This window comes from Lithobates pipiens, unplaced genomic scaffold (assembly GCF_037356315.1).
Source record: "Lithobates pipiens isolate NorthernLeopardFrog02 unplaced genomic scaffold, aLitPip1_a1.2 Scaffold_35, whole genome shotgun sequence".
NCBI lineage: Eukaryota > Metazoa > Chordata > Amphibia > Anura > Ranidae > Lithobates > Lithobates pipiens.
Window position 1 is genome coordinate 2,101,574 of NW_027507811.1, and position 24,670 is coordinate 2,126,243.

The 24,670-nt window shown below is 50.5% G+C and overlaps 4 protein-coding genes across 5 annotated transcripts in view; all 4 read right to left on the reverse strand.

The window, feature by feature from the left end:
- LOC143955793 (uncharacterized) overlaps positions 1–24,670 on the reverse strand; it is a 136,862-nt gene that overhangs the window by 94,828 nt on the left and 17,364 nt on the right. The window lies entirely within an intron of this gene.
- LOC143955788 (uncharacterized) lies at positions 1,380–3,428 on the reverse strand. The gene has a single exon (XM_077465910.1). The coding sequence runs from the start codon at positions 3,275–3,277 to the stop codon at positions 1,886–1,888; it is 1,392 nt and encodes a 463-aa protein (XP_077322036.1). The 5' UTR covers positions 3,278–3,428; the 3' UTR covers positions 1,380–1,885.
- LOC143955887 (uncharacterized) lies at positions 3,839–19,766 on the reverse strand. 2 transcript variants are annotated; one of them, XM_077466008.1, is made up of 5 exons: positions 19,696–19,766; positions 19,482–19,579; positions 19,180–19,392; positions 18,894–19,100; positions 3,839–4,168 (listed from the first exon to the last, which is right to left on the reverse strand). In XM_077466008.1, exons 1-5 carry the CDS (start codon positions 19,724–19,726, stop codon positions 3,962–3,964), a joined length of 756 nt encoding a protein of 251 aa, XP_077322134.1. In that variant the 5' UTR covers positions 19,727–19,766; the 3' UTR covers positions 3,839–3,961. The 2 variants fall into 2 exon arrangements, with proteins under 2 accessions (XP_077322134.1, XP_077322135.1); XM_077466009.1 differs by lacking the exons at positions 18,894–19,100; positions 19,180–19,392; positions 19,482–19,579; positions 19,696–19,766 and adding exons at positions 4,277–4,483; positions 4,563–4,814 and having other exon boundaries at positions 3,871–4,168.
- On the reverse strand, positions 13,928–16,618 carry LOC143955714 (uncharacterized). The gene has a single exon (XM_077465830.1). It carries the CDS (start codon positions 16,091–16,093, stop codon positions 14,366–14,368), a length of 1,728 nt encoding a protein of 575 aa, XP_077321956.1. The 5' UTR covers positions 16,094–16,618; the 3' UTR covers positions 13,928–14,365.

Here is a 24,670-nt window from a genome sequence, read left to right on the forward strand (position 1 = left end):
GACTCACAATCCGAATATGAGGAGGAATCCGAAGCGGAAACCTCCCCGTTGCTCTCGTCGGCTGCAAGAATATCATATGCCTCCTCAGCTGAATTCAATCTTTGTGACATTTTTATTGATCACAAATGGCACTGACAGGTGACGCTGATCTGGCAGATGACACTGACAGGTGACGCTGATGTGGCAGCTGACACTGACAGCACTGATCACAGGTGACACTGTCGTGGCAGGTGGCACTGACGACACGTGGCACTGACAACACGTGGCACTGACAAATGGCACTGGGGGCAGATGGCACTGGAGGCAGATGGCACTGGAGGCAGATGGGGCTGACAGATGGGGCTGACAGATGGGGCTGACAGATGGGGCTGGCAGATGGCGCTGACAGATGGCACTGGGGCTGGCACTGGCAGATGGCGCTGGCTATTTGCTCTGGCTAATTGCTCTGGCAAATGGGGCTGGCAGATGGCACTGCGGCTGGCAGATGGCACTGGCAGGTGGCACTGGGGCTGACGGCACTGGGGCTGACAGATGGCACTGGCAGGTGGCACTGGGGCTGACGGCACTGGGGCTGACAGATGGCACTGGGGCTGATGGCACTGGGGCTGACAGATGGCACTGGGGCTGGCAGGTGGCACTGGCAGATGGCACTCGGGCTGACAGATGGCACTGGCAGGTGGCACTGGCACATGGCACTGGGGCTGACGGCACTGGCAGATGGCACTGGGGCTGACAGATTTTATTCACACTAAAAAATTTCACTCACAGATCCTCTCTCTCCTCACACGCTGTCTCTGTGTGAGGAGGGAGAGACACGGCAATGGGAGATGATCTCATATGTTTACATTTGAGATCATCTCCCATTGGCAGCTGCGATCGCGCTGTGAACGGCCGCTTTGATTGGCCGTTCACGGCGATCTGTGTTTGCCTGTCTCCGGGAGACACGGCGAGCACAAAACTTCCGCAATGCGCGCCCGCGGCGGCGCGCATTACGGAAGTAAACACCAGGACGTCCAGGGACGGCCACCCGGACGAAAGCACCCGCTCTACGGCCGTCATTCGGCTATAGGGCGGGCGGGAGGTGGTTAATATTGTTAGTTTAATTAATTTATATTGTTTGATGTCTTCTGTACTCATAAGTGGATGAGGATCATCTCAGTTATTTGTAGCAATCCATGTCTCCTGAAGGAAACTAAGAGGTCTATATTATTAAAAATGTGCAAAGCATTTGCCCAGCCATGAAAAATTCTGTTCGTAATTCAATGAACACAGTGATTTCCTATGATCCTCAGCTCCATCGAGTGGTAACATTATGACCACTAGATGGAACCAATGAGCATAGAAAATCATCAATAAAATGTAGACATAAAATACAGCCAAAATGTTTATATTATTTTTTATTACATTTTTTTAAAAACAAACCTCTATGTTTTTACACCATAAAATGTACTCAGCCAATGAGGTAATGACTCCACTTTTATTATAATAAGCCTAGAGGACCGCCTTTTAAGTAGTGGGGTTAACGTGTTTCGTCCTGGAAGACGACTTGAGAAAACAGACCTCTTGCAAGAGTTTTCACCACAAAATGTACTCAGCCAATGAGAGGTAATGACTCCATTTTTATTTTTCTCCTGCTATCAATGGCCGACACGGTACAACACTTCATCCATGTCTTTGGTGATCTCTGATCTCCTTATCAACTGTTTCTTCCATGATGAGGATCAGCCATGGAGTATATCTGAGGTGTATATCAGGGGGTGCTTCTTCCCCACATGTCCAGCAACATTCATATACAAGACATTTCCCGCACTCACTAATACACCTCCAGGGTTGTGTGGGACCCCTGATGTACAGGAAGACAGGACTTCAGTGAGGAACATTTCTCTCACTCAGACCAGGAAAGTTCATTCTCCTCCGTGTCCAATCTCAGATGACTGTAAACAGAGGACTTCTGTGACGGACAATTCCCAGACTCAGGACAGGAAAGTGGCTTATTCCTCGTGTGAGATTTCTGATGTTTGTAATAACTGGACTGATCAGAAAAACATTTCCCGCACTCAGGACAGGAATATGGCTTCTCCCCCGTGTGCAATCTCTGATGTGTATAAAGATGGGACTTAAGTGAAAAACATTTCCCGCACTCTGGACAGGAATACGGCTTTTCCCCTGTGTGAGATCTCTGATGATGATAAAGATTGGACTTATCTGAAAAACATTTCCCGCACTCAAGACAGCAAAACGGCTTCTCTCCCGTGTGAGACCTCTGATGCGTGACAAGGTTTAATTTATGTACAAAACATTTCCCGCACTCAGGACAAGAATACGGCTTCTCGCCTGTGTGCAATCTCTGATGTCTGTAAAGAATGGACGTCTGTGAAAAACATTTCCCGCACACAGGACAGGAATACGGCTTTCCCTCCGTGTGAGACCTTTGATGTCTGCTAAGACTGAACTTCCCTGAAAAACGTTTCCCGCAGTTAGGACAGGAATATGGCTTTTCTCCCGTGTGAAACCTTTCATGTGGGACAAGTTGTGATTTTCTTGCAAAACATTTTCCGCACTCAGGACAGGAATATGGCTTTTCACCTGTGTGAGATCTTTTATGTGCATTAAGACGGGATTTAAAACGGAAACGTTTCCCGCACTCAGGACAGGGAAACCTCTTATGTGTTGGAAGGATGGCACCGTCCCGCACAGTCTGAGGTTCCTCAGGATAAGAGGAATACGATGGTCCGGCACCGTCCCGCACAGTCTGAGGTTCCTCGGGATAAGAGGAATACGATGGTCCGGCACCGTCCCGCACAGTCTGAGGTTCCTCGGGATAAGAGGAATACGATGGTCCGGCACCGTCCCGCACAGTCTGATGTTCCTCGGGATAAGAGGAATACGATGGTCCGGCACCGTCCCGCACAGTCTGAGGTTCCTCGGGATAAGAGGAATACGATGGTCCGGCACCGTACCGCACAGTCTGAGGTTCCTCAGGATAAGAGGAATACGATGGTCCGGCCCCGTCCCGCACAGTCTGAGGTTCCTCGGGATAAGAGGAATACGATGGTCCATCTACACTGTGTGGTGCCGGATGGACATTTGAGGTAGTCGGGTTTTCTCCTGGACTATACTGTGTGATGTCCTCATCTTCTACTTTACAGTCTGGAGACAAAGTGAGACAATCCTCTGAGGTTTTCCTCATCTCCCGTCCATCTACTAAAATAGAAATACAAAGATTATTACTAGACATCAGCTGATTGGTTCCCCTAAACCAGGACTCCGCCCACATCAGGCAGCTTTGTCTCTGAGGATCTTACAATTCCCCCCTCAAGGTAACTAGTAAATGGGTCCTCTGATCTCCTACCAGATCATTTCTTTATTCATGGACCTTAGTCAGAGAGGGAGGAAACAACGAGAACTGTCTTCTATAGGAGTGACAGTGATGAGGGGATTATAGGACGAGTGTCAGGACTATGTAATGTAGAATATAAAGTATACAGTGTAAGGGTCAGGACTCATAATATTGGTATTCAGTAATCAGTGGAAGATGAAATGTTTACATGAGACAAGTTGCAGAGGTCCCACACCGCTCCTCCCATCTCCTGAGACTGCACTCAGTGACTTGGGTCTGAGACTATACAGACATATCCCTCCACCCGGCACAGCCAGCAAATAACAGAGCAAGTAACCCCGGGGGGATTGTTCTGTCTGAGATCTTGTCATACCCGGGTATGGGGCAGAAGACCCAAATCCCATACCCCAGGTGTCTAGGTCTAGTAACATCTATGGGGAAAATCAACATTTTGCTGCCAGCTGATCCCCAGAATCTCCATAAATCCAGTCTAGATCCATAAATTGTGGCGGCAGCACAGAGAAGGAAGATTATCGGAGAGAAATCCAGGAATACAGGACGGGGAACACAGCTCAGGAAAGTGACCAGGGGATTACAGGCTGATATCACCCAGCCCCCGCCCTACTCTGGACCAATCAGTGAGCAGTATGGGTGGAGGAATGGATTTAGTGTTAATGACCCACCTGTGCTGATCTCTGTAGGAGTGTCCTCCTCTATAAATGTCCCCGTTATTCCATCCTCCTCCATAGACTGCTGATCATCCCTCACATACCTCTCTTCTTCTTCTTCTGATTTCACCTCAAATTCTATATCCATTGGATCTCCACTCTAAACCAAGAAAATGAGAGAGAATATCATCTGTAAGATAGAAGATTTATTACAAAATCCACACATCATCTCCACCAGTCCATGTTCTAGAAGCTCCATCCCACCAACCTTGTAACAGTGGGGGATGGTGTGACCTTCCTGTGTGGAATCCCGGGAATACAGAGGACGGGGACATCTCTCTGGTGGGTTCCTGGTATTTGGTGGCTCCATCATATCCTTGTGTCCTTCTGAAAACTCCTCCATCACTCCATACTCCTCATCCTCCTCTTTATACTCTTCTTTTACAACAATATTATCATCCCCGAGGTTTCCACTCTGAATATATAATAAAACATTCATTGTACCAATCATGCTGTGTATAAATCAGAACTACCAATAATTATCAATCATCTACCTGATGATGGTGGGGGATGGTGTGACCTTCCTGTGTGGAATCCCGGGAATACAGAGGACGGGGACATCTCTCTGGTGGGTTCCTGTATCTGGATGACTCCACCATGGTGTCCTGGTACAGATCTTTGTGCTCTTCCTTCATCACCCCATCCTCATCATCCTCCTCTTTTATCTCTTCTTTAACCTCAACTTTAGGATCTCTCAGGTTTCCACTCTGAATATATAATAAAAATGACATCAATGGTAACAATGCAGATAATGTACAGATCCTAATGATACTATCAGTGATTGTTCCTCATCTACCTGATGATGGTGGGGGATGGTGTGACCTTCCTGTGTGGAATCCCGGGAATACAGAGGACGGGGACATCTCTCTGGTGGGTTCCCATTACTGGATCCATCTGTAGGAAACACACACACTGACTGAATACATTGTTTCTATGTGTTTATCAGATGATGGGGGATCTAGGTGGAGCCTCCGTACTGCTCTCTCCTTTACAATAAAGTCTCCTCTTACCCGGTGATGTGAGGGGCGGCTGATTGTCCATCATGTTATCACTTCCAGCAACGTCTCCTCTCTTCCTCCCGACTCAGCTCTCATCTGTCACTCATTATTTATACCCGACATCACTTCCTGTCTGTACCTGACATCACTTCCTGTCTTCCATAGAGACTTCCTGTCTCTATGGTTGAAGTGAGAAGATCACCATCTTGTGGAGCTCAGAGGAACTGCAGCCCCGAGAAACGTCTCGTAGTGTGAACACGGCCTTGTGCTGTGTGTGTATGTACTGTATATCCTTATAGATGGGGGTCATCTCCACTCCCACCAAGGGGGAGAGAAATATATTTTGAGAAATGAGGTTCGCTTAGCTCAATAGTAGATGCGTTTTAGTGAACTCCATGCCAGTCTGAACTGTATTTAAAAGGCTTAGAGGCCCGCTTTTATTTACCAAAAGTAATGGAGATTCCACATACACAGTTGCCCATTCAAAAACAGATAACAGAAAATACAGAGTCACCTGGCTCTCTCGGCTTGTAGTCCTATCTCCCAGCCCTCTTGTTCTCCAGGCTCACTCAGCATTTAGCTGAAGCACCTCGCTGCATGGCCTCATCCCCCCCCCCCCCCCCGCTCTCAGTGTAGTACCCCCTAGCGTGGCTAGAGTGCTAAGTATAGGTCTAATGTTAGTGTAGGTAAATTTTCAGGCTTGGCTGGTAGCCAAGCACGTGTGTTTTTCTGGGTCAGGGTTTGAGTGACTCAGGTAGGCTGGATGACTCATCCACAGCTTCTCTGGGGACACCCCCTGCTATCTGGAAACTTGGAGAAGATTCCAGGAGTAGTTGGGAGGGGTCTATGAGGAGCTAGCTGGAGTATTCGGAGGGCCCTGACCAATCCCCAACATAAGGGTTAGCAGGCCACTTCAAATACTCAGGGTCAGCCCGGCTGGGGCAGTGTGGAGTTCATTTGGAAGATGGAGATGGAGCGTTTGTCTGTCGGAGGACTTTGAGAGTAACACCCTAGTCTGGGAGGGGGGGGGTGAAGTCAGTCCTGAGCTCGGGTGCAGAAGGGACCCCCTTCTCATGACACAGGGAGGGATCCTGATCAGAAGGCACGGGAGCAAGGAGAGGACAGCAGGAGGACACTTCCGGGCAAATCTCCAGGGAGGAGGACAGCCAGGAGGGCTGGTGAGTATTGCAGTCAGAGGACTGAGAGGCAGTCTGAAGGGACTGGGTGCAAGCAGTCATGGATGGATGCAGAGTCAGTCTGGGAGAACTGTGGAGAAGTAACCAGGAAGGCTAGTTAAAAGGACAGCTGCAGCCAGGCGGGGTGGCAGTGCCTCCTTAAGGGGTGGTACTGGGGGCAGCAACAACAGAGAAGGACAGCTAGCACCAAATACCTCTCTTTTTGCTACATCACTAAAAGGGGCCCACGGTCCCTGCCTGTAAAGGGCATTCAATTGGATCTGACTGAGGCTGTGTTGGATCAATTTGTCAGTGCTGGAGGTAGAAGAAGAGTGTGTATACACCGAGTGTATATAGTTTGTGTCCCTGAAGAGTTTCTACTGATAAAATGGGCATCCCATAATAATGCGTACCCCATCCAAGGTTGTATCCCCTAAATAAAAAAATAACAAACAAGGCTGCAAGGACTGCTTCTTGTGTTGTGAGTGATCCAAGTTCCTGGCTGTGCAGGGTGGGAGGTTACCAGCATTCACCAGCGGCTCCTGCGGGGGGCAGCGCTACATCTGGATAGGGGTTCTCCTCACATCCCAACTTCTCACTCTACCGAGACTTACAGACTCCCTCCAGTCCCCTGGACTCACCAATTGCCTCAGCTTTCTCAGTCTCCCCATATTCGCACAGCTGTCCCAACTTTCCCAGTCCTCGTGGGCAAGGATTCCCTCCAACTAGGGGTGCCTTCTCCTGAGCGGGTCACCTCTCCTGGCTGGAGCACACACCTCTCTACAAACAAAGACTTTGTCTCCAAATGGTAGCCTTGAGCTATGGTCAGGTCTGGCTTATAACGAATCTGCACACCTGTCCACTCACGTGGCCTTCGGGGTCTCCAGCCAGAGCAAGACACACGACTGAAGGTCTCATCCCACCTAAGACATTTTGAAGCCATCGATGGCCTGGCTTATAATGAATCTGCACCCCTGTCCACTCACATGGCCTTCGAGGTCTCCAGCCAGAGCAAGACACACGACTGAAGGTCTCATCCCACCTAAGACATTTTGAAGCCATCGATGGCCTGGCTTATAATGAATCTGCACCCCTGTCCACTCACGTGGCCTTCGGGGTCTCCAGCCAGAGCAAGACACACGACTGAAGGTCTCATCCCACCTAAGACATTTTGAAGCCTTCGATGGCATGGCTTATAACGAATCTGCACCCCTGTCCACTCACGTGGCCTGTATGTCTCCAGCAAGACCTGGACACAGGATTGAAGGCTTCGTCCCACCCAAGACACTTTGAAGCCTTCAAACCCAAGACCCCAGCTCTCTGGTTCTCCTGGCTCACTCAGCAGGGGGTCTTCTCCAGCAAAAACAGATAACATAAAATGCTGAGCCACCTGGCTCTTTCAGCTTGTAGTCCTAGCTCCCTAGCTCTCCTGGCTCACTCATCCTATAGCATCAGCACCTCACTGCATGGGCCCACCACCGGCCTCTGGATAGGGGTTCTCCTGACACCCCGGCCTCTCTCACTCTCCCAAAACTTACAGACTCCCTCCAGTCCCCTGGACTCACCAATTGCCTCAGCTTTCTCAGTCTCCCCATATTCGCACAGCTGTCCCAACTTTCCCAGTCCTCGTGGGCAAGGATTCCCTCCAACTAGGGGTGCCTTCTCCTGAGCGGGTCACCTCTCCTGGCTGGAGCACACACCTCTCTACAAACAAAGACTTTGTCTCCAAATGGTAGCCTTGAGCTATGGTCAGGTCTGGCTTATAACGAATCTGCACACCTGCCCACTCACGTGGCCTTCGGGGTCTCCAGCCAGAGCAAGACACACGACTGAAGGTCTCATCCCACCTAAGACATTTTGAAGCCTTCGATGGCATGGCTTATAACGAATCTGCACCCCTGTCCACTCACGTGGCCTGTATGTCTCCAGCAAGACCTGGACACAGGATTGAAGGCTTCGTCCCACCCAAGACACTTTGAAGCCTTCAAACCCAAGACCCCAGCTCTCTGGTTCTCCTGGCTCACTCAGCAGGGGGTCTTCTCCAGCAAAAACAGATAACATAAAATGCTGAGCCACCTGGCTCTTTCAGCTTGTAGTCCTAGCTCCCTAGCTCTCCTGGCTCACTCATCCTATAGCATCAGCACCTCACTGCATGGGCCCACCACCGGCCTCTGGATAGGGGTTCTCCTGACACCCCGGCCTCTCTCACTCTCCCAAAACTTACAGACTCCCTCCAGTCCCCTGCGCTCACTAGTCGCCTCAGTTATCTCCATCCCCCCAGATTTGCACAGCTGTTCCAACTTCTCCAGTGCTGTGGACAACAAATCCCTCCAACATGGGATGGCTTCTCCCAAGTGGGTCACCTCTGCTGGTCTGCTGGTCACCTCTGCTGGTCTTCTGGTCACCTCTGCTGGTCACCAATGCTGGTCTTCTGGTCACCAATGCTGGTCTTCTGGTCACCTCTGCTGGTCACCTCTGCTGGTCACCAATGCTGGTCTTCTGGTCACCTCTGCTGGTCTGCTGGTCTTCTGGTCACCAATGCTGGTCTTCTGGTCACCAATGCTGGTCTTCTGGTCACCTCTGCTGGTCTGCTGGTCACCTCTGCTGGTCACCAATGCTGGTCTTCTGGTCACCAATGCTGGTCTTCTGGTCACCAATGCTGGTCTTCTGGTCACCTCTGCTGGTCTGCTGGTCACCAATGCTGGTCTTCTGGTCACCTCTGCTGGTCTGCTGGTCACCAATGCTGGTCTTCTGGTCACCAATGCTGGTCTTCTGGTCACCTCTGCTGGTCACCAATGCTGGTCTTCTGGTCACCTCTGCTGGTCACCAATGCTGGTCTTCTGGTCACCTCTGCTGGTCTACTGGTCTTCTGGTCACCAATGCTGGTCTTCTGGTCACCAATGCTGGTCTTCTGTTCACCAATGCTGGTCTTCTGGTCACCAATGCTGGTCTTCTGGTCACCTCTGCTGGTCTGCTGGTCACCTCTGCTGGTCTGCTGGTCTTCTGGTCACCTCTGCTGGTCTGCTGGTCACCTCTGCTGGTCACCAATGCTGGTCTTCTGGTCACCAATGCTGGTCTTCTGGTCACCAATGCTGGTCTTCTGGTCACCTCTGCTGGTCTGCTGGTCTTGTGGTCACCAATGCTGGTCTTCTGGTCACCAATGCTGGTCTTCTGGTCACCTCTGCTGGTCACCAATGCTGGTCTGCTGGTCTTCTGGTCACCTCTGCTGGTCTGCTGGTCACCTCTGCTGGTCACCAATGCTGGTCTTCTGGTCACCAATGCTGGTCTTCTGGTCACCAATGCTGGTCTTCTGGTCACCTCTGCTGGTCTGCTGGTCTTGTGGTCACCAATGCTGGTCTTCTGGTCACCAATGCTGGTCTTCTGGTCACCTCTGCTGGTCACCAATGCTGGTCTTCTGGTCACCTCTGCTGGTCACCAATGCTGGTCTTCTGGTCACCTCTGCTGGTCTACTGGTCACCAATGCTGGTCTTCTGGTCACCAATGCTGGTCTTCTGGTCACCTCTGCTGGCTGGAGCAGCTCACACCTCTCTCCAAACAAAGGCTCTGTCTCCAAATGGGAGTTTTATGTTCTGGTCGGTCCTATATAACAAATCTACTCACATGGACTGCAGGTCTCCATCAAGACCTGGATTGAGGTCTTCATCCCACCCAAAACACTTTGAAGCCTTCAAGCTCCAGGCCCTGATCCGGCATTACAAAGCTTGGCGAAAACGTAAAAGATAGATTTCTCCGCTCCGCACTCTGCATTACTGCGAACTCTGCGTCATTCCTATATATTAGGGCTGTGAAAATTAAAGATTAATTCCTCGATTAATCGTTAATTTTTTTGATCGATCAAAACTCTTTTGACCGGTACTCACCTCTCCGCCGACTTCCCGGGTCTTCAGGGATTTCCGCCGGAGATCCGGTGACGTCACTGGACTCCTCTCCCCTTCCCCAAGTGCCTCCATCTGCTAACAAAGGGAAAGGGGGAGGAGTCCGGTGACGTTGAAGTTTCTGATTGAACGTAACGTGTACGGGGGGGGAGGAGCTACGCACGACGCCACTCGCTGCTGCCCTACGGAACTAACAGGATTGTCGGCTTTACATGCTGTGTTTTTATCATCTTTATGTGAGTAGTTTTGTGTTTGAACACAAAAATTAAATCTTAAACTTAAGCGGTGAGCACTTTGATCTTTTCTTTCTACCCATGACCTGAGATTGTGAGAGAACTTTATGGCCCATGTTAACCCTTTTGATACCCGCATGCATGACCACCTGTGTGCACAGAGGTCCATACCATCAGTTGAGAGTGATTGGTTAGACCGGAGGTGGAGGGATTGTCACGCTACTGTGGAAAAAAAAATGACTTACGTCAGTTTGAATTTAAAACGTTTGTGTGGACTGTGAAGTTAAGTCATGGATTGTGGAAACTAACTAGTGTCCGGTGATTGTATATATAGTGTATACCACATTTATCACTGACTTATGCAGAGTTGCAATGCAAGGAGATCAGTTAAAAGTAGTTGGATCTGTATGTGCGTTATAATTAATGGAAATTAGTCGATTAAAAATAAAAAATCGATTAATCGAACACAAAATCAGTAACAGCCCTACTATATATCCATTTCCATGGCGGCAGGGCCTCGCACTGTCACTATGCATATCGGCATGACCCAGCCTGGCATGACCAGGGCCCTCTTCCAACCCACTTCTGCCGTGCTAGCAATGGACCCCATAGTGACCCCAATGCACAGGAACCATTTCCAGGAGATGATCCCTTCTGGTGGAATCAGCAATCAGACCCCGGAGATTGTTTTTACTTAACCGTTTCGTCACGTACCTGGTCGGAGGCCGAAGTGAGGAGAGGGCTTCCCTTGCGGATGAGTGCAGAGCACCCCTAAAGGTGGGGACAGGGAGCGCTGCGCCCAAAGAAGCATGGGTTATTAACGCTAAAGTTGCCTGAAGATCTGAGTAGATGAGGCACCAGAAGGGGACATGACCAATGCGCCTGTGTCAGCAGGACAGAAGACATTCTAGATGAGCAGATGAAGTCTTGACTGTGCAGGAATACCAGTAGAAGAGGAGTAACTCCAGATGCACAGGTGGATGATACAGGAAGCGAGGTCAGGAGCCAGAACCAGGATCAAGCACAGGGGGTCAGTCAGGAACAGCAGCGGGAGTGAGGTCAGGAGCCAAAACCCCTCTCTGACAATTCCGCCACTGACCTCCATTCAGTGTCCTCCACCCCTCTCTGCCAATCCCTCCACTGGCCTCCATTCAGTGTCCTCCACTCCTCTCCGCCAATCCCCCCACTGACCTCCATTCAGTGTCCTCCACCCCTCTCTACCAATCCCTCCACTCACCTCCATTCAGTGTCCTCCACCCCTCTCTACCAATCCCTCCACTGGTCTCCATTCAGTGTCCTCCACCCCTCTCTACCAATCCCTCCACTGACCTCCATTCAGTGTCCTCCACCCCTCTCTACCAATCCCTCCACTGACCTCCATTCAGTGTCCTCCACCCCTCTCTACCAATCCCTCCACTGACCTCCATTCAGTGTCCTCCACCCCTCTCTACCAATCCCTCCACTCACCTCCATTCAGTGTCCTCCACCCCTCTCTACCAATCCTTCCACTGGTCTCCATTCAGTGTCCTCCACCCCTCTCTACCAATCCCTCCACTGACCTCCATTCAGTGTCCTCCACCCCCCTCTACCAATCCCTCCACTGACCTCCATTCAGTGTCCTCCACCCCTCTCTACCAATCCCTCCACTGACCTCCATTCAGTGTCCTCCACCCCTCTCTACCAATCCCTCCACTGACCTCCACTCAGTGTCCTCCACCCCTCTCTACCAATCCCTCCACTGGTCTCCATTCAGTGTCCTCCACCCCCCTCTACCAATCCCTCCACTGACCTCCATTCAGTGTCCTCCACCCCTCTCTACCAATCCCTCCACTGACCTCCATTCAGTGTCTTCCACCCCTCTCTACCAATCCCTCCACTGGTCTCCATTCAGTGTCCTCCACCCCTCTTTGCCAATCCCTCCACTGACCTCCATTCAGTGTCCTCCACCCCTCTTTGCCAATCCCTCCACTGACCTCCATTCAGTGTCCTCCACCCCTCTCTACCAATCCCTCCACTGACCTCCATTCAGTGTCCTCCACCCCTCTCTACCAATCCCTCCACTGGTCTCCATTCAGTGTCCTCCACTCCTCTCTACCAATCCCTCCACTGGTCTCCATTCAGTGTCCTCCACTCCTCTCTACCAATCCCTACACTGGTCTCCATTCAGTGTCCTCCACTCCTCTCCGCCAATCCCCCCACTGGTCTCCATTCAGTGTCCTCCACCCCTCTCTACCAATCCCTCCACTGGTCTCCATTCAGTGTCCTCCACCCCTCTCTACCAATCCCTCCACTGACCTCCATTCAGTGTCCTCCACCCCCCTCTACCAATCCCTCCACTGACCTCCATTCAGTGTCCTCCACCCCTCTCTACCAATCCCTCCACTGACCTCCATTCAGTGTCTTCCACCCCTCTCTACCAATCCCTCCACTGACCTCCATTCAGTGTCCTCCACCCCTCTCTACCAATCCCTCCACTGACCTCCATTCAGTGTCCTCCACCCCTCCCTACCAATCCCTCCACTGACCTCCATTCAGTGCCCTCCACCCCTCCCTACCAATCCCTCCACTGACCTCCATTCAGTGCCCTCCACCCCTCCCTACCAATCCCTCCACTGACCTCCATTCAGTGTCCTCCACCCCTCTCTACCAATCCCTCCACTGACCTCCATTCAGTGTCCTCCACCCCTCTCTACCAATCCCTCCACTGACCTCCATTCAGTGTCCTCCACCCCTCTCTGCCAGTACTAACAACTTGCAAAGCCACCCACAACTCTGCCCCCAGCTACATCACTAGCCTGGTCCCAAAAAATCAACCAAGTTGCTCTCTTCAGTCCTCCTGCTCTCGAGCTCCCCTGTCGCCTCCTCCAAATGCTCGACCTCCATGACTTCTCCCGAGGTTCTTCCTTTGGAACTCCCTACCCCAATCTTTTCGACTATCACCTAATCTATCCATCTTTAGACGATCCCCGAAATCCCCTATGCTGCCTCTTATACATTGTGTTTTTACTTTTTCCATCAGCCCATCCCCCGATTATTGGCGCTATATAAATCCTGTATATTGATAGTTGAATTCATTTACGTTATTCGAAGTCTGCTATACTCATACGTGGATGAGGAAGATCTCAGTTATTTGTGGCAATCCGTGTCTGCTGAAGGAAACTGAGGGGGGTCTATCTTATAAAAAATGTGCGAAAGCATTTGCCCAGCCATGAAAAATTCTGGGTGTAATTTAATGAACACAGTGATTTCCTATGATCCTCAGCTCCATCTAGTGGCCATAATGTAGTATTTTTCAAGTGGTGGGGTTAACGTGTTTCGTCCTGGAAGACGACTTGAGAAAACAGACCTTTTTTTCAAGAGTTTACACCACAAAATGTACTCAGCCAATGAGAGATAATGACTCAATTTTTATTTTAAAAGGCCTAGAGGGCCGCTTTTTAAGTGGTGGGGGTTAACGTGTTTCGTCCTGGAAGACGACTTGAGAAAACAGACCACTTGCAAGAGAATAATAGACCTCTAAGTCTCCATACCACAAAATGTACTTGGCCAATGAGAGGTAATGACTCCATTTTTATTTTAAAAGCCCTAAAGGATCGCCTCTTAAGTGGTGGGGTTAACGTGTTTCGTCCTGGAAGACGACTTGAGAAAACAGACCTCTTGCAAGTAAATAATAGACCTCTAAGTCTCCATAACACAAAATGTACTCAGCCAATGAGAGGTAATCAATTTTTATTTTTCTCCTGCTATCAATGGCCAACACGGTACAACACTTCATCCATGTCTTTGGTGATCTCCGATCTCCTTATCAACTGTTTCTTCCATGATGAAGATCAGCCATGGAGTATATCTGAGGTGTATATCAGGGGGTGCTTCTTCCCCACATGTCCAGCAACATTCATATACAAGACATTTCCCGCACTCACTAATACACCTCCAGGGTTGTGTGGGACCCCCTGATGTACAGGAAGACAGGACTTCAGTGAGGAACATTTCCCTCACTCAGACCAGGAAAGTTCATTCTCCTCCGTGTCCAATTTCAGATGACTGTAAACAGAGGACTTCTGTGACGGACAATTCCCAGACTCAGGACAGGGAAGTGGCTTCTCCTCCGTATGAGACCTCTGATGATCATAAAGAATGGACTTGCGTGTAAAACATTTTCCGCACTCAAGACAGGAAAACGGCTTCTCCCCCGTGTGAGATCTCTGATGTGTGACAAGGTTTAATTTATGTACAAAACTTTTCCCGCACTCAGGACAGGAATACGGCTTCTCCCCCGTGTGAGATCTCTGATGCGTGTTAAGATAGGACTTCTGCGAAAAACATTTCCCGCACTCAGGACAGGAATATGGCTTCTCCCCAGTGTGACATCTCTGATGTTGGTAAAGACTGGACCTCTGTGAAAAACATCTCCCGCACTCAGGACAGGAATACGGCTTCTCCCCCGTGTGAGATCTCTGATGTTTGTAAAGACTGCACCTCTGTGAAAAACATTTCCCGCACTCACGACAGGAATACGGTTTCTCTCCCGTGTGAAATCTTTGATGTACGGTAAGTTCAGCCTTGCTTGAAAAACATTTCCCGCACTCAGAACAGAAATATGGTTTTTCTCCAGTGTGATGTCTCTGATGACTGGAAAGATGTGACTTGTTTAAAAATCTTTTCCCGCACTCAGTACAAGAATATGGCTCCTCACCTGTATGATATCTTTTATGTACATTAAGATTGCCTTTAAGACGGAAACATTTCCCGCACTCAGGACAGGAATGTGGCTTCTCTCCGCTATCCCTCACAGTCTGAGGTTCCTCAGGATAAGAGGAATACGATGGTCCGGCACCATCCCTCACAGTCTGAGGTTCCTCGGGATAAGAGGAATACGATGGTCCGGCACCGTCCCGCACAGTCTGAGGTTCCTCGGGATAAGAGGAATACGATGGTCCGGCACCGTCCCGCACAGTCTGAGGTTCCTCAGGATAAGAGGAATACGATGGTCCGGCACCGTCCCGCACAGTCTGAGGTTCCTCGGGATAAGAGGAATACGATGGTCCGGCACCGTCCCGCACAGTCTGAGGTTCCTCGGGATAAGAGGAATACGATGGTCCGGCACCGCCCCGCACAGTCTGAGGTTCCTCGGGATAAGAGGAATACGATGGTCCGGCACCGTCCCGCACAGTCCGAGGTTCCTCAGGATAAGAGGAATACGATGGTCCGGCACCGTCCCGCACAGTCTGAGGTTCCTCGGGATAAGAGGAATACGATGGTCCGGCACCGTCCCACACAGTCTGAGGTTCCTCAGGATAAGAGGAATACGATGGTCCGGCACCGTCCCGCACAGTCTGAGGTTCCTCGGGATAAGAGGAATACGATGGTCCGGCACCGTCCCGCACAGTCTGAGGTTCCTCAGGATAAGAGGAATACGATGGTCCGGCACCGTCCCGCACAGTCTGAGGTTCCTCGGGATAAGAGGAATACGATGGTCCGGCACCGTCCCACACAGTCTGAGGTTCCTCAGGATAAGAGGAATACGATGGTCCGGAACCGTCCGGGTTTTCTCCTGGACTATACTGTGTGATGTCCTCATCTTCTACTTTACAGTCTGGAGACAAAGTGAGACAATCCTCTGAGGTTTTCCTCATCTCCCGTCCATCTACTAAAATAGAAATACAAAGATTATTACTAGACATGAGCTGATTGGTTCCCCTAAACCAGGACTCCGCCCACATCAGGCAGCTTTGTCTCTGAGGATCTTACAATTTCCCCCTCTATGGGACCCGAACTTGAAAAATCAAAGTTCCCATATTAAAGACGTATATGCAAGTTATTGACCATAAAAAGGGTATGGGGGTCCGGGCACTGCCCTGGGGAACATGTATCAATGCAAAATCTTTTTTTTCTTTTTAAATATTGTTATTTCAGGAGCAGTAATTTTAACGATGCTTAAAGTTAAACAATAAAAATGAAAACTTCCTTTAAACATAGTGTCCGGGGGTCCCTTTAGTCTGCCTGTAAAGTGGCGCATCTGTACCATGTATAGAACCTGCTGCAGCAAAACTGACATTTATAAAGAAATAAAAATGAATGAAATTACATTTAAATTCCAGCAATAGAAAAAAAAAACTGCCCTTTAGGATTGGTATGGATATTAAGGGAAACCCCACACCAAATTTTTTTTTTCTTAAAGGCACGGGGTCCCCCCCAAACCTATACCAGAACCATATCCGAGCATGCAGCCCAGCAGATCAGGAAAGGGGGTGGGGGACGAGCAAGCGTGCAACCTCCCCCTGGACCACACCCGGTAACATGCCCTCAACATGGAGAGGGTGGGTTGGGGTGGGGCTCTGCCCCCCCCTCCCACCCAAAGGCACCCTGTCCCCATGTTGATGGGGACAAGGGCCCCTTTCCTACGACCCTGGGCGGTGGTTGTGGGGGTTTGCGGGCAGGAAGCTTATTGGAATCTGGAAGGCCCCTTTTAAGAAGACGGCCCCTGGATTCCAGGCCTCCTTCCTAGGTGAAGGAGTATGGGGTACATTGTACCCCTACCCATTCAACAAGAAAAAGGGTCCAAATAAAAACAGGAGGCAGTTTTTGACAATTCCTTTGTTAAAAAAAAAAAACAACAATGTCCTCCAATGTGGATCCATCCTCAATCACACCGCCCGCCGCCAGGCCTGAAAAAAAAAAAAGCTCTTCCGTCAACTAAGGCAAACCGCCGCATGCCTGGCTTACTGTTTGACAGCTCTTATATAGGTAAGGGTGGCGCAACCTGGTGATGTCATCTGGTAGCACCGCCCACTTGTTACGTAAGCAACCCAGCATGCACCAGTTGGTGGTGTCACAAGGGAGCGCTTTCCCTTAGTTGACAGAAGAGGTTTTTTTCTTCAGGCCCGGTGGACGTCGTGATTGATGGCTTTGAGATTCCGATAAGCCCCCTGCCCGCAGACCCCCACAACCACCAGCCAGAGGTGTCGGGGAGGGGCCCATGTCAGCATAAACATGGTGACAAGGTGCTTTGGGGTGGAGGGGCAGAGTCCTCCCAACCCAAAGCACCCCTCATGTCAAGGGCATGTGGCTTGGTATGGTTCAGGAGGGGGGCACTCGCCTGTCTCCCCCTTTTTTTGGTCTGCTGGGCTGCATGCTCAGATAAGGATCTGGTATGTTTTTGGAGGGGGAGCCCATGCCGTTTTCTTTTAAATTTTTGGTGTGGGGTCCCCATTAAAATCTATACCAGACCCGAAGGGCCTGGAAAAGGAAGAGGACAGGGATCAGAGCTGGAGAGGGAGAGGACAGGGATCACCGCCTGAGAGGGAGAAGACAGGGATCACCGCCTGAGAGGGAGAGGACAGGGATCACCGCCTGAGAGGGAGAGGACAGGGATCACCGCCTGAGAGGGAGAGGACAGGGATCACCGCCTGAGAGGGAGAGGACAGGGATCACCGCCTGAGAGGGAGAGGACAGGGATCACCGCCTGAGAGGGAGAGGACAGGGATCACCGCCGGAGAGGGAGAGGACAGGGATCAACGCCGGAGAGGGAGAGGACAGGGATCAACGCCGGAGAGGGAGAGGACAGGGATCACCGCCTGAGAGGGAGAGGACAGGGATCACCGCCTGAGAGGGAGAGGACAGGGATCACCGCCTGAGAGGGAGAGGACAGGGATCACCGCCTGAGAGGGAGAGGACAGGGATCACCGCCGGATAGGGAGAGGACAGGGATCACCGCCGGAGAGGGAGAGGACAGGGATCAACGCTGGAGAGGTATTCAGTAATAGTTGTTATATTAAATGATTACTGGAGACAAGTTGCAGAGGTCCCACACCGCTCCTCCCATCTCCTGAGACTGCACTCAGTGACTTGGGTCTGAGACTATACAGACATATCCCTCCACCCGGCACAGCCAGCAAATAACAGAGCAAGTAACCCCGGGGGGAAAATTCTTCTGTCGGAGGTCTTACTAGACCCGGGCATGGGGCAGAAGACCCAAGGTACATACCTCAGGTGTCTGGGTCAAGACACTCCTATGGTGAAAATCAGTATTTTGCTGCCAGCTGATCCCCAGAATCTCCATAAATCCAGTCTAGATACATAAATTGTGTCGGCAGCACAGAGAAGGAAGATTATCGGAGAGAAATCCAGGAATACAGGACGGGGAACACAGCTCAGGAAAGTGACCAGGGGATTACAGGCTGATATCACCCAGCCCCCGCCCTACTCTGGACCAATCAGTGAGCAGTATGGGTGGAGGAATGGATTTAGTGTTAATGACCCACCTGTGCTGATCTCTGTAGGAGTGTCCTCCTCTATAAATGTCCCCGTTATTCCATCCTCCTCCATAGACTGCTGATCATCCCTCACAAACCTCTCTTCTTCTTCTGATTTCACCTCAAATTCTATATCCATTGGATCTCCACTCTAAACCAAGAGAATAAGAGAGAAAATATCAGATAGAAGATTTATTATGGTGACATCACATAGTAAAGCCCCACATCGTCCCATAAGTCTGTGTTTTATAATCTCCGTCCCACCAACCTTGCAATATTGAGGGATGGTGTGACCTTCCTGTGTGGAATCCCGGGAATACAGAGGACGGGGACATCTCTCTGGTGGGTTCCTGGTATTTGGTGGCTCCATCATATCCTTGTGTCCTTCTGAAATCTCCTTCATCACTCCATACTCCTCATCCTCCTCTTTATACTCTTCTTTAACATCAATATTATCATCCCCGAGGTTTCCACTCTGAATATATAATAAAACATTCATTGTAACAATCATGATGTGTATAAATCAGAACTACCGATAATTATCAATCATCTACCTGATGATGGTGGGGGATGGTGTGATCTTCCTGTGTGGAATCCCGGGAATACAGAGGACGGGGACATCTCTCTGGGGGGTTCCTGTATCTGGATGACTCCTCCATGGTGTCCTGGTACAGATCTTTGTGCTCTTCCTCCATCACCCCATCCTCATCATCCTCCTCTTTTATCTCTTCTTTAACCTCAACTTTAGGATCTCTCAGGTTTCCACTCTGAATATATAATAAAAATGACATCAATGGTAACAATGCAGATAATGTACAGATCCTAATGATACTATCAGTGATTGTTCCTCATCTACCTGATGATGGTGGGGGATGGTGTCTTCTTCCTGTGTGGAATCCCGGGAATACAGAGGACGGGGACATCTCTCTGGTGGGTTCCCATTACTGGATCCATCTGTAGGAAACACACACACTGACTGAATACATTGTTTCTATGTGTTTATCAGATGATGGGGGATCTAGGTGGAGCCTCCGTACTGCTCTCTCCTTTACAATAAAGTCTCCTCTTACCCGGTGATGTGAGGGGCGGCTGATTGTCCATCGTATTGCCAGTTGTCTTCTATCTACTTCCTTCCAACTCAGCTCTCGTAACTTGGCTATTTATAGCTGACATCACTTCCGGTCTTTATCTGACATCACTTCCTGTCTTCCATAGAGACTTCCTGTCTCTATGGTAGAAGTGAGAAGATCACCATCTTGTGGAGTTTAGAGGAACTGCAGCCCCGAGAAGCGTCTCATAGTGTGAACACGGCCTTGTGCTGTGTGTGTATGTACTGTATATCCTTATAGATGGGGGTCATCTCCACTCCCACCAAGGGGGAGAGAAATATATTTTGAGAAATGAGGTTCGCTTAGCTCAATAGTAGATGCTTTTTAGTAAACTCCATGCCAGTCTGAACTGTATTTAAAAGGCTTAGAGGCCCGCTTTTATTTACCAAAACTAATGGAAATTCCACATACACAGTTACCCATGGAAAAACAGATAATAGAAAATACAGAGTCACCTGGCTCTCTCTTGCTTGTAGTCCTATCTCCCAGCCCTCTGGTTCTCCAGGCTCACTCAGCATTTAGCTGAAGCACCTCTCTGCATGGCCTCACCCCCCGCTCTCAGTGTAGCACCCCCTTGCGTAGCTAGAGTGCTAAGTATAGGTCTAATGTTAGTGTAGGTACAGTTTCAGGCTTGGCTGGTAGCCAAGCACGTGTGTTTTTCTGGGTCAGGGTTTGAGTGACTCAAGTAGGATGGATGACTCATCAACAGCTTCTCTGGGGACACCCCCTGCTATCTGGAAACTTGGAGAAGATTCCAGGAGTAGTTGGGAGGGGTCTATGAGGAGCTAGCTGGAGTATTCTGAGGGCCCTGACCTATCCCCAACATAACAGTTAGCAGGTCCCCTCAAATACTCAGGGTCAGCCTGGCTGGGGCAGTGTGGCGTTCAGTTGGAAGATGGAGCTGTCGGAGGACTTCGAGACTAACTCCCTAGTCTGGGGGGGGGGGGGGGGTTGAACCCAGGCCTGATACAGAAGGGACCCCTTCTTAAGACACACAGAAGGATCCTGATCAGAAGGCATGGGAGCAAGGAGAGGACAGCAGGAGGACCCTACCTATGGCCTTCAGGTCTCCAGCAAGAGCAAGACACGGACACATGACTGAAGGTTTCATCCCACCAAAGACATTTTGAAGCCTTCAAGCCCAGCTCTCTGGTTCTCCTGGCTCACTCAGCAGGGGGTCTTCTCAAGCAAAGACAGATAACATAAAGTGCAAAGCCATACACCTGTCAGACAAATCTGGTTTCTTTTTATGATGAGGTAAGTAAAACCTTGGACAAAGGGGTGGCTGTGGACGTAGTATACTTGGACAGAGGGGTGGCGGTGGACGTGGTATACTTGGACAGAGGGGTGGCGGTGGGCGTGGTATACTTGGACAGAGGGGTGGCGGTGGGTGTGGTATACTTGGACAAAGGGGTGGCGGTGGGTGTGGTATACATAAACAGAGGGGTGGCGGTGGACGTGGTATACTTGGACAGAGGGGTGGGGGTGGACGTGGTATACTTGGACAGAGGGGTGGCGGTGGGCGTGGTATACTTAGGCAGAGGGGTGGCGGTGGATGTGGTATACTTAGGCAGAGGGGTGGCGGCGGACGTGGTATACTTAGGCAGAGGGGTGGCGGTGGACGTGGTGTACTTGGACAGAGGGGTGGCGGAGGACGTGGTATACTTGGACAGAGGGGTGGCGGTGGGTGTGGTATACATGGACAGAGGGGTGGCGGTGGGTGTGGTATACTTGGGCAGAGGGGTGGTGGTGGGCGTGGTATACTTGGACAGAAGGGTGGCGGGGGATGTGGTATACTTGGACAGAGGGGTGGCGGTGGGCGTGGTATACTTGGACAGAGGGGAGTCGGTGGGCTTGGTATACTTTGGCAGAGGGGTGGCGATGGGTGTGGTATACATGGACAGAGGGGTGGCGGTGGATGTGGTATACATGGACAGAGGGGTGGCGGTCGGCATGGTATACTTGGACAGAGGGGTGGCGGTGGGCGTGGTATACATAAACAGAGGGGTGGCGGTGGGCATGGTATACTTGGACAGAGGGGTGGCGGTGGGTGTGGTATACATAAACAGAGGGGTGGCGGTGGATGTGGTATACTTGGACAGAGGGGTCGCGGTGGATGTGGTATACTTGGACAGAGGGGTGGCGGTGGGCGTGGTATACTTAGGCAGAGGGGTGGCGGTGGACGTGGTATACTTAGGCAGAGGGGTGGCGGTGGATGTGGTATACTTAGGCAGAGGGGTGACGGTGGACCTGGTATACTTAGGCAGAGGGGTGGCGGTGGACGTGGTATACTTGGACAGAGGGGTGGCAGGGGACGTGGTATACTTGGACAGAGGGGTGGCAGGGGACGTGGTATACTTGGACAGAGGGGTGGCAGGGGACGTGGTATACTTGGACAGAGGGGTGGCAGGGGACGTGGTATACTTGGACAGAGGGGTGGCAGGGGACGTGGTATACTTGGACAGAGGGGTGGCGGTGGACGTGGTATACTTGGACAGAGGGGTGGCGGGGGACGTGGTATACTTGGACAGAGGGGTGGCGGGGGACGTGGTATACTTGGACAGAGGGGTGGCGGGGGACGTGGTATACTTGGACAGAGGGGAGGCGGTGGGCTTGGTATACTTGGGCAGAGGGGTGGCGATGGGTGTGGTATACTTGGACAGAGGGGTGGGGGTGGACGTGGTATACTTGGACAGAGGGGTGGCGGTGGACGTGGTATACTTGGACAAAGGGATGGTGGTGGAATACTTGGATTTTGCAAAAGCGTTGGACACAGTTGCGCACACACGGCTCATGTGTAAGGTAAAGTCTACAGGTTTGGAAATATCAGTTTGTAAATGGATAGAAAACTGGCTAAAAGACAGAATTCAGAGAGTCGTGGTTAATGATTCTTAGTGGTGCACCCCAAGGTTCCGTGTTGGGACCCTTACTTATTTTTTATTTTTTTATATCAAAGAATGTTTATTAGAAAATAAAACAAACAGAAAAACTTTGCGGCTCACAATTAACGCACAGACTTTGTCAAACATTTCAATTACCATCGCAGGAGGTATAATCACACATTAGCCCTCGTACACACGGTAGGAAATTCCGACGGAAAATGTCCGATAGGAACCGTGTTGTCGGATAATCCGACCGCGTGTGGGCTTCATCTGACTTTTTCCGGTCGGAATGTCCGACCAACAAAGTTTGAGAGCTGGATATAAAATTTTCCCGACAACATGATCCGATCGGACCTTGTCCGATCGTTTGTAGAGAATTCCGATCGGACAAAGTGCCACGCCTGCTCAGATCAAATTCCTAGACCAAAGCTATTGGCTACTAGCCTGAACGTAGTCCCGTCGGAACGAACGAACGTCATCGCGTTCCGAACGATCGGATTTTCCGACAACTTTGTCCCACCGTGTGTATGCAACACCAGTTTCGGACAAAATCCGTCTGGGAAAAAAATCCGACGGATTTTGTTGTGGGAATGTCCGACCCGTGTGTACAAGGGCTATCACTCATCATCCAATACCATCTTGTAGTATACACTTCAGGTATTTCCTCTAAAGGGACCAATTATTTATTTATGTGTCAGCACTATAATCGAGTTCTTATAGTAGAAGTTCTTTCCGTTCTCCACCCTCTCGATGGGTCTCTCGCTTTCCTAGCCTTCACCTCAGCAATCTCTCCAACAACCAGATCAACAGGGGAGAGGCCGGGGGGGTGTCCAGCCAGGGTGTCCACAGCTTATCAAACTTTCCCGGGCGACCTCTATGTTGAAATACGTATTTTTCCAACCTTATGGCGTCCCCCGTTTGGGCAATCCGTTCCTTTAACTTTGGAGGTTCAATCGTCTTCCAACGTCGAAGGATCAGCTTAGGGGCCTGAACCAGGGCCCTGGCTATGGCCTGTTTGAAATTGTCCTCCATAGGAATATCATCTAGAATCCCCAGTATACATGGCTTTGGGTCTGTGGGTATGGTAGTCTGATAGACACTGTTGATGGTGGCCACAACCCCTGACCAGAACAAAGGTAGTTTGGGGCAACTTCAGAGCAGGTGTATCAGGCCCCCATGATCCCTCGCGCACCCGGGGCAGTTGGAATCCGGACTTACTCCCATCCTGAACAACCTGTCAGGCGCGTAGTGTACTTTGACTACGATGTATAACTGAGATGACCGTTGGGCCACATTTAGGGAGCGAAGTTGTACTGCCTGGAGTGCCTCCTCCCGCTGCTCATCCTCAAATGATCCCTCATCTCTTTCCCATTTGCTCGATGCCCCCTGGGGAAATCCTTCAAGGTAGATATTGAGAATCATGCAATAGGTTCTAGATATAAAGCCCTTAAACTGGGACAACCTCAGACATGCATCGGAATATCGGGGACGGTGAGAGAGTCCACCCCCTGATTGCGCCGTCACTGCGCGATGCAGCTGCATATAATAAAAGAGCATTGAGTTCGGGAGTGGACCCTTACTTACCTTTATAAATGATATTGGGTCTGGGATCAAAAGTAACATTTCCGACTTTGCAGATGACACCGAGCTATGCAGTGGAATAACGTCCTTACAGGATGTCTCCAACTTACAAGCCGACCTCAATGCTCTGTCTAATGGGGCGACTATGTGACAGATGAGGTTTAATGTTGAGAAATGTAAAGTTCTGCACTTGGGGGATAAGAATATACATCATACATACTAGGGGGAGTACAACTAGGGGGATCCATAGTGGAGAAGGATCTGGAGGGATCCATAGTGGAGAAGGATCTGGGGGGATCCATGGTGGAGAAGGATCTGGGGGGATCCATAGTGGAGAAGGATCTGGGGGGATCCATAGTGGAGAAGGATCTGGGGGGGATCCATAGTGGAGAAGGATCTGGGGGGATCCATAGTGGAGAAGGATCTGGGGGGATCCATAGTGGAGAAGGATCTGGGGGTTTTGGGAGATCATA

Excerpts from the sequence above, each read along its gene's own strand:
- LOC143955788 (XM_077465910.1), bottom strand. The coding sequence starts at position 3,277 with ATGTGGGCGGAGTCCTGGTTTAGGGGAACCAATCAGCTGATGTCTAGT.
- LOC143955714 (XM_077465830.1), bottom strand. The coding sequence starts at position 16,093 with ATGTGGGCGGAGTCCTGGTTTAGGGGAACCAATCAGCTCATGTCTAGT.
- LOC143955887 (XM_077466008.1), bottom strand. The coding sequence starts at position 19,726 with ATGGACAATCAGCCGCCCCTCACATCACCGG. Across the intron at positions 19,580-19,695 it reads GCCGCCCCTCACATCACCGG|ATGGATCCAGTAATGGGAAC; the intron begins GTAAGAGGAGAC and ends TGTTTCCTACAG. Across the intron at positions 4,169-18,893 it reads CCATCCCTCAATATTGCAAG|AGTGGAGATCCAATGGATAT; the intron begins GTTGGTGGGACG and ends TTCTTGGTTTAG.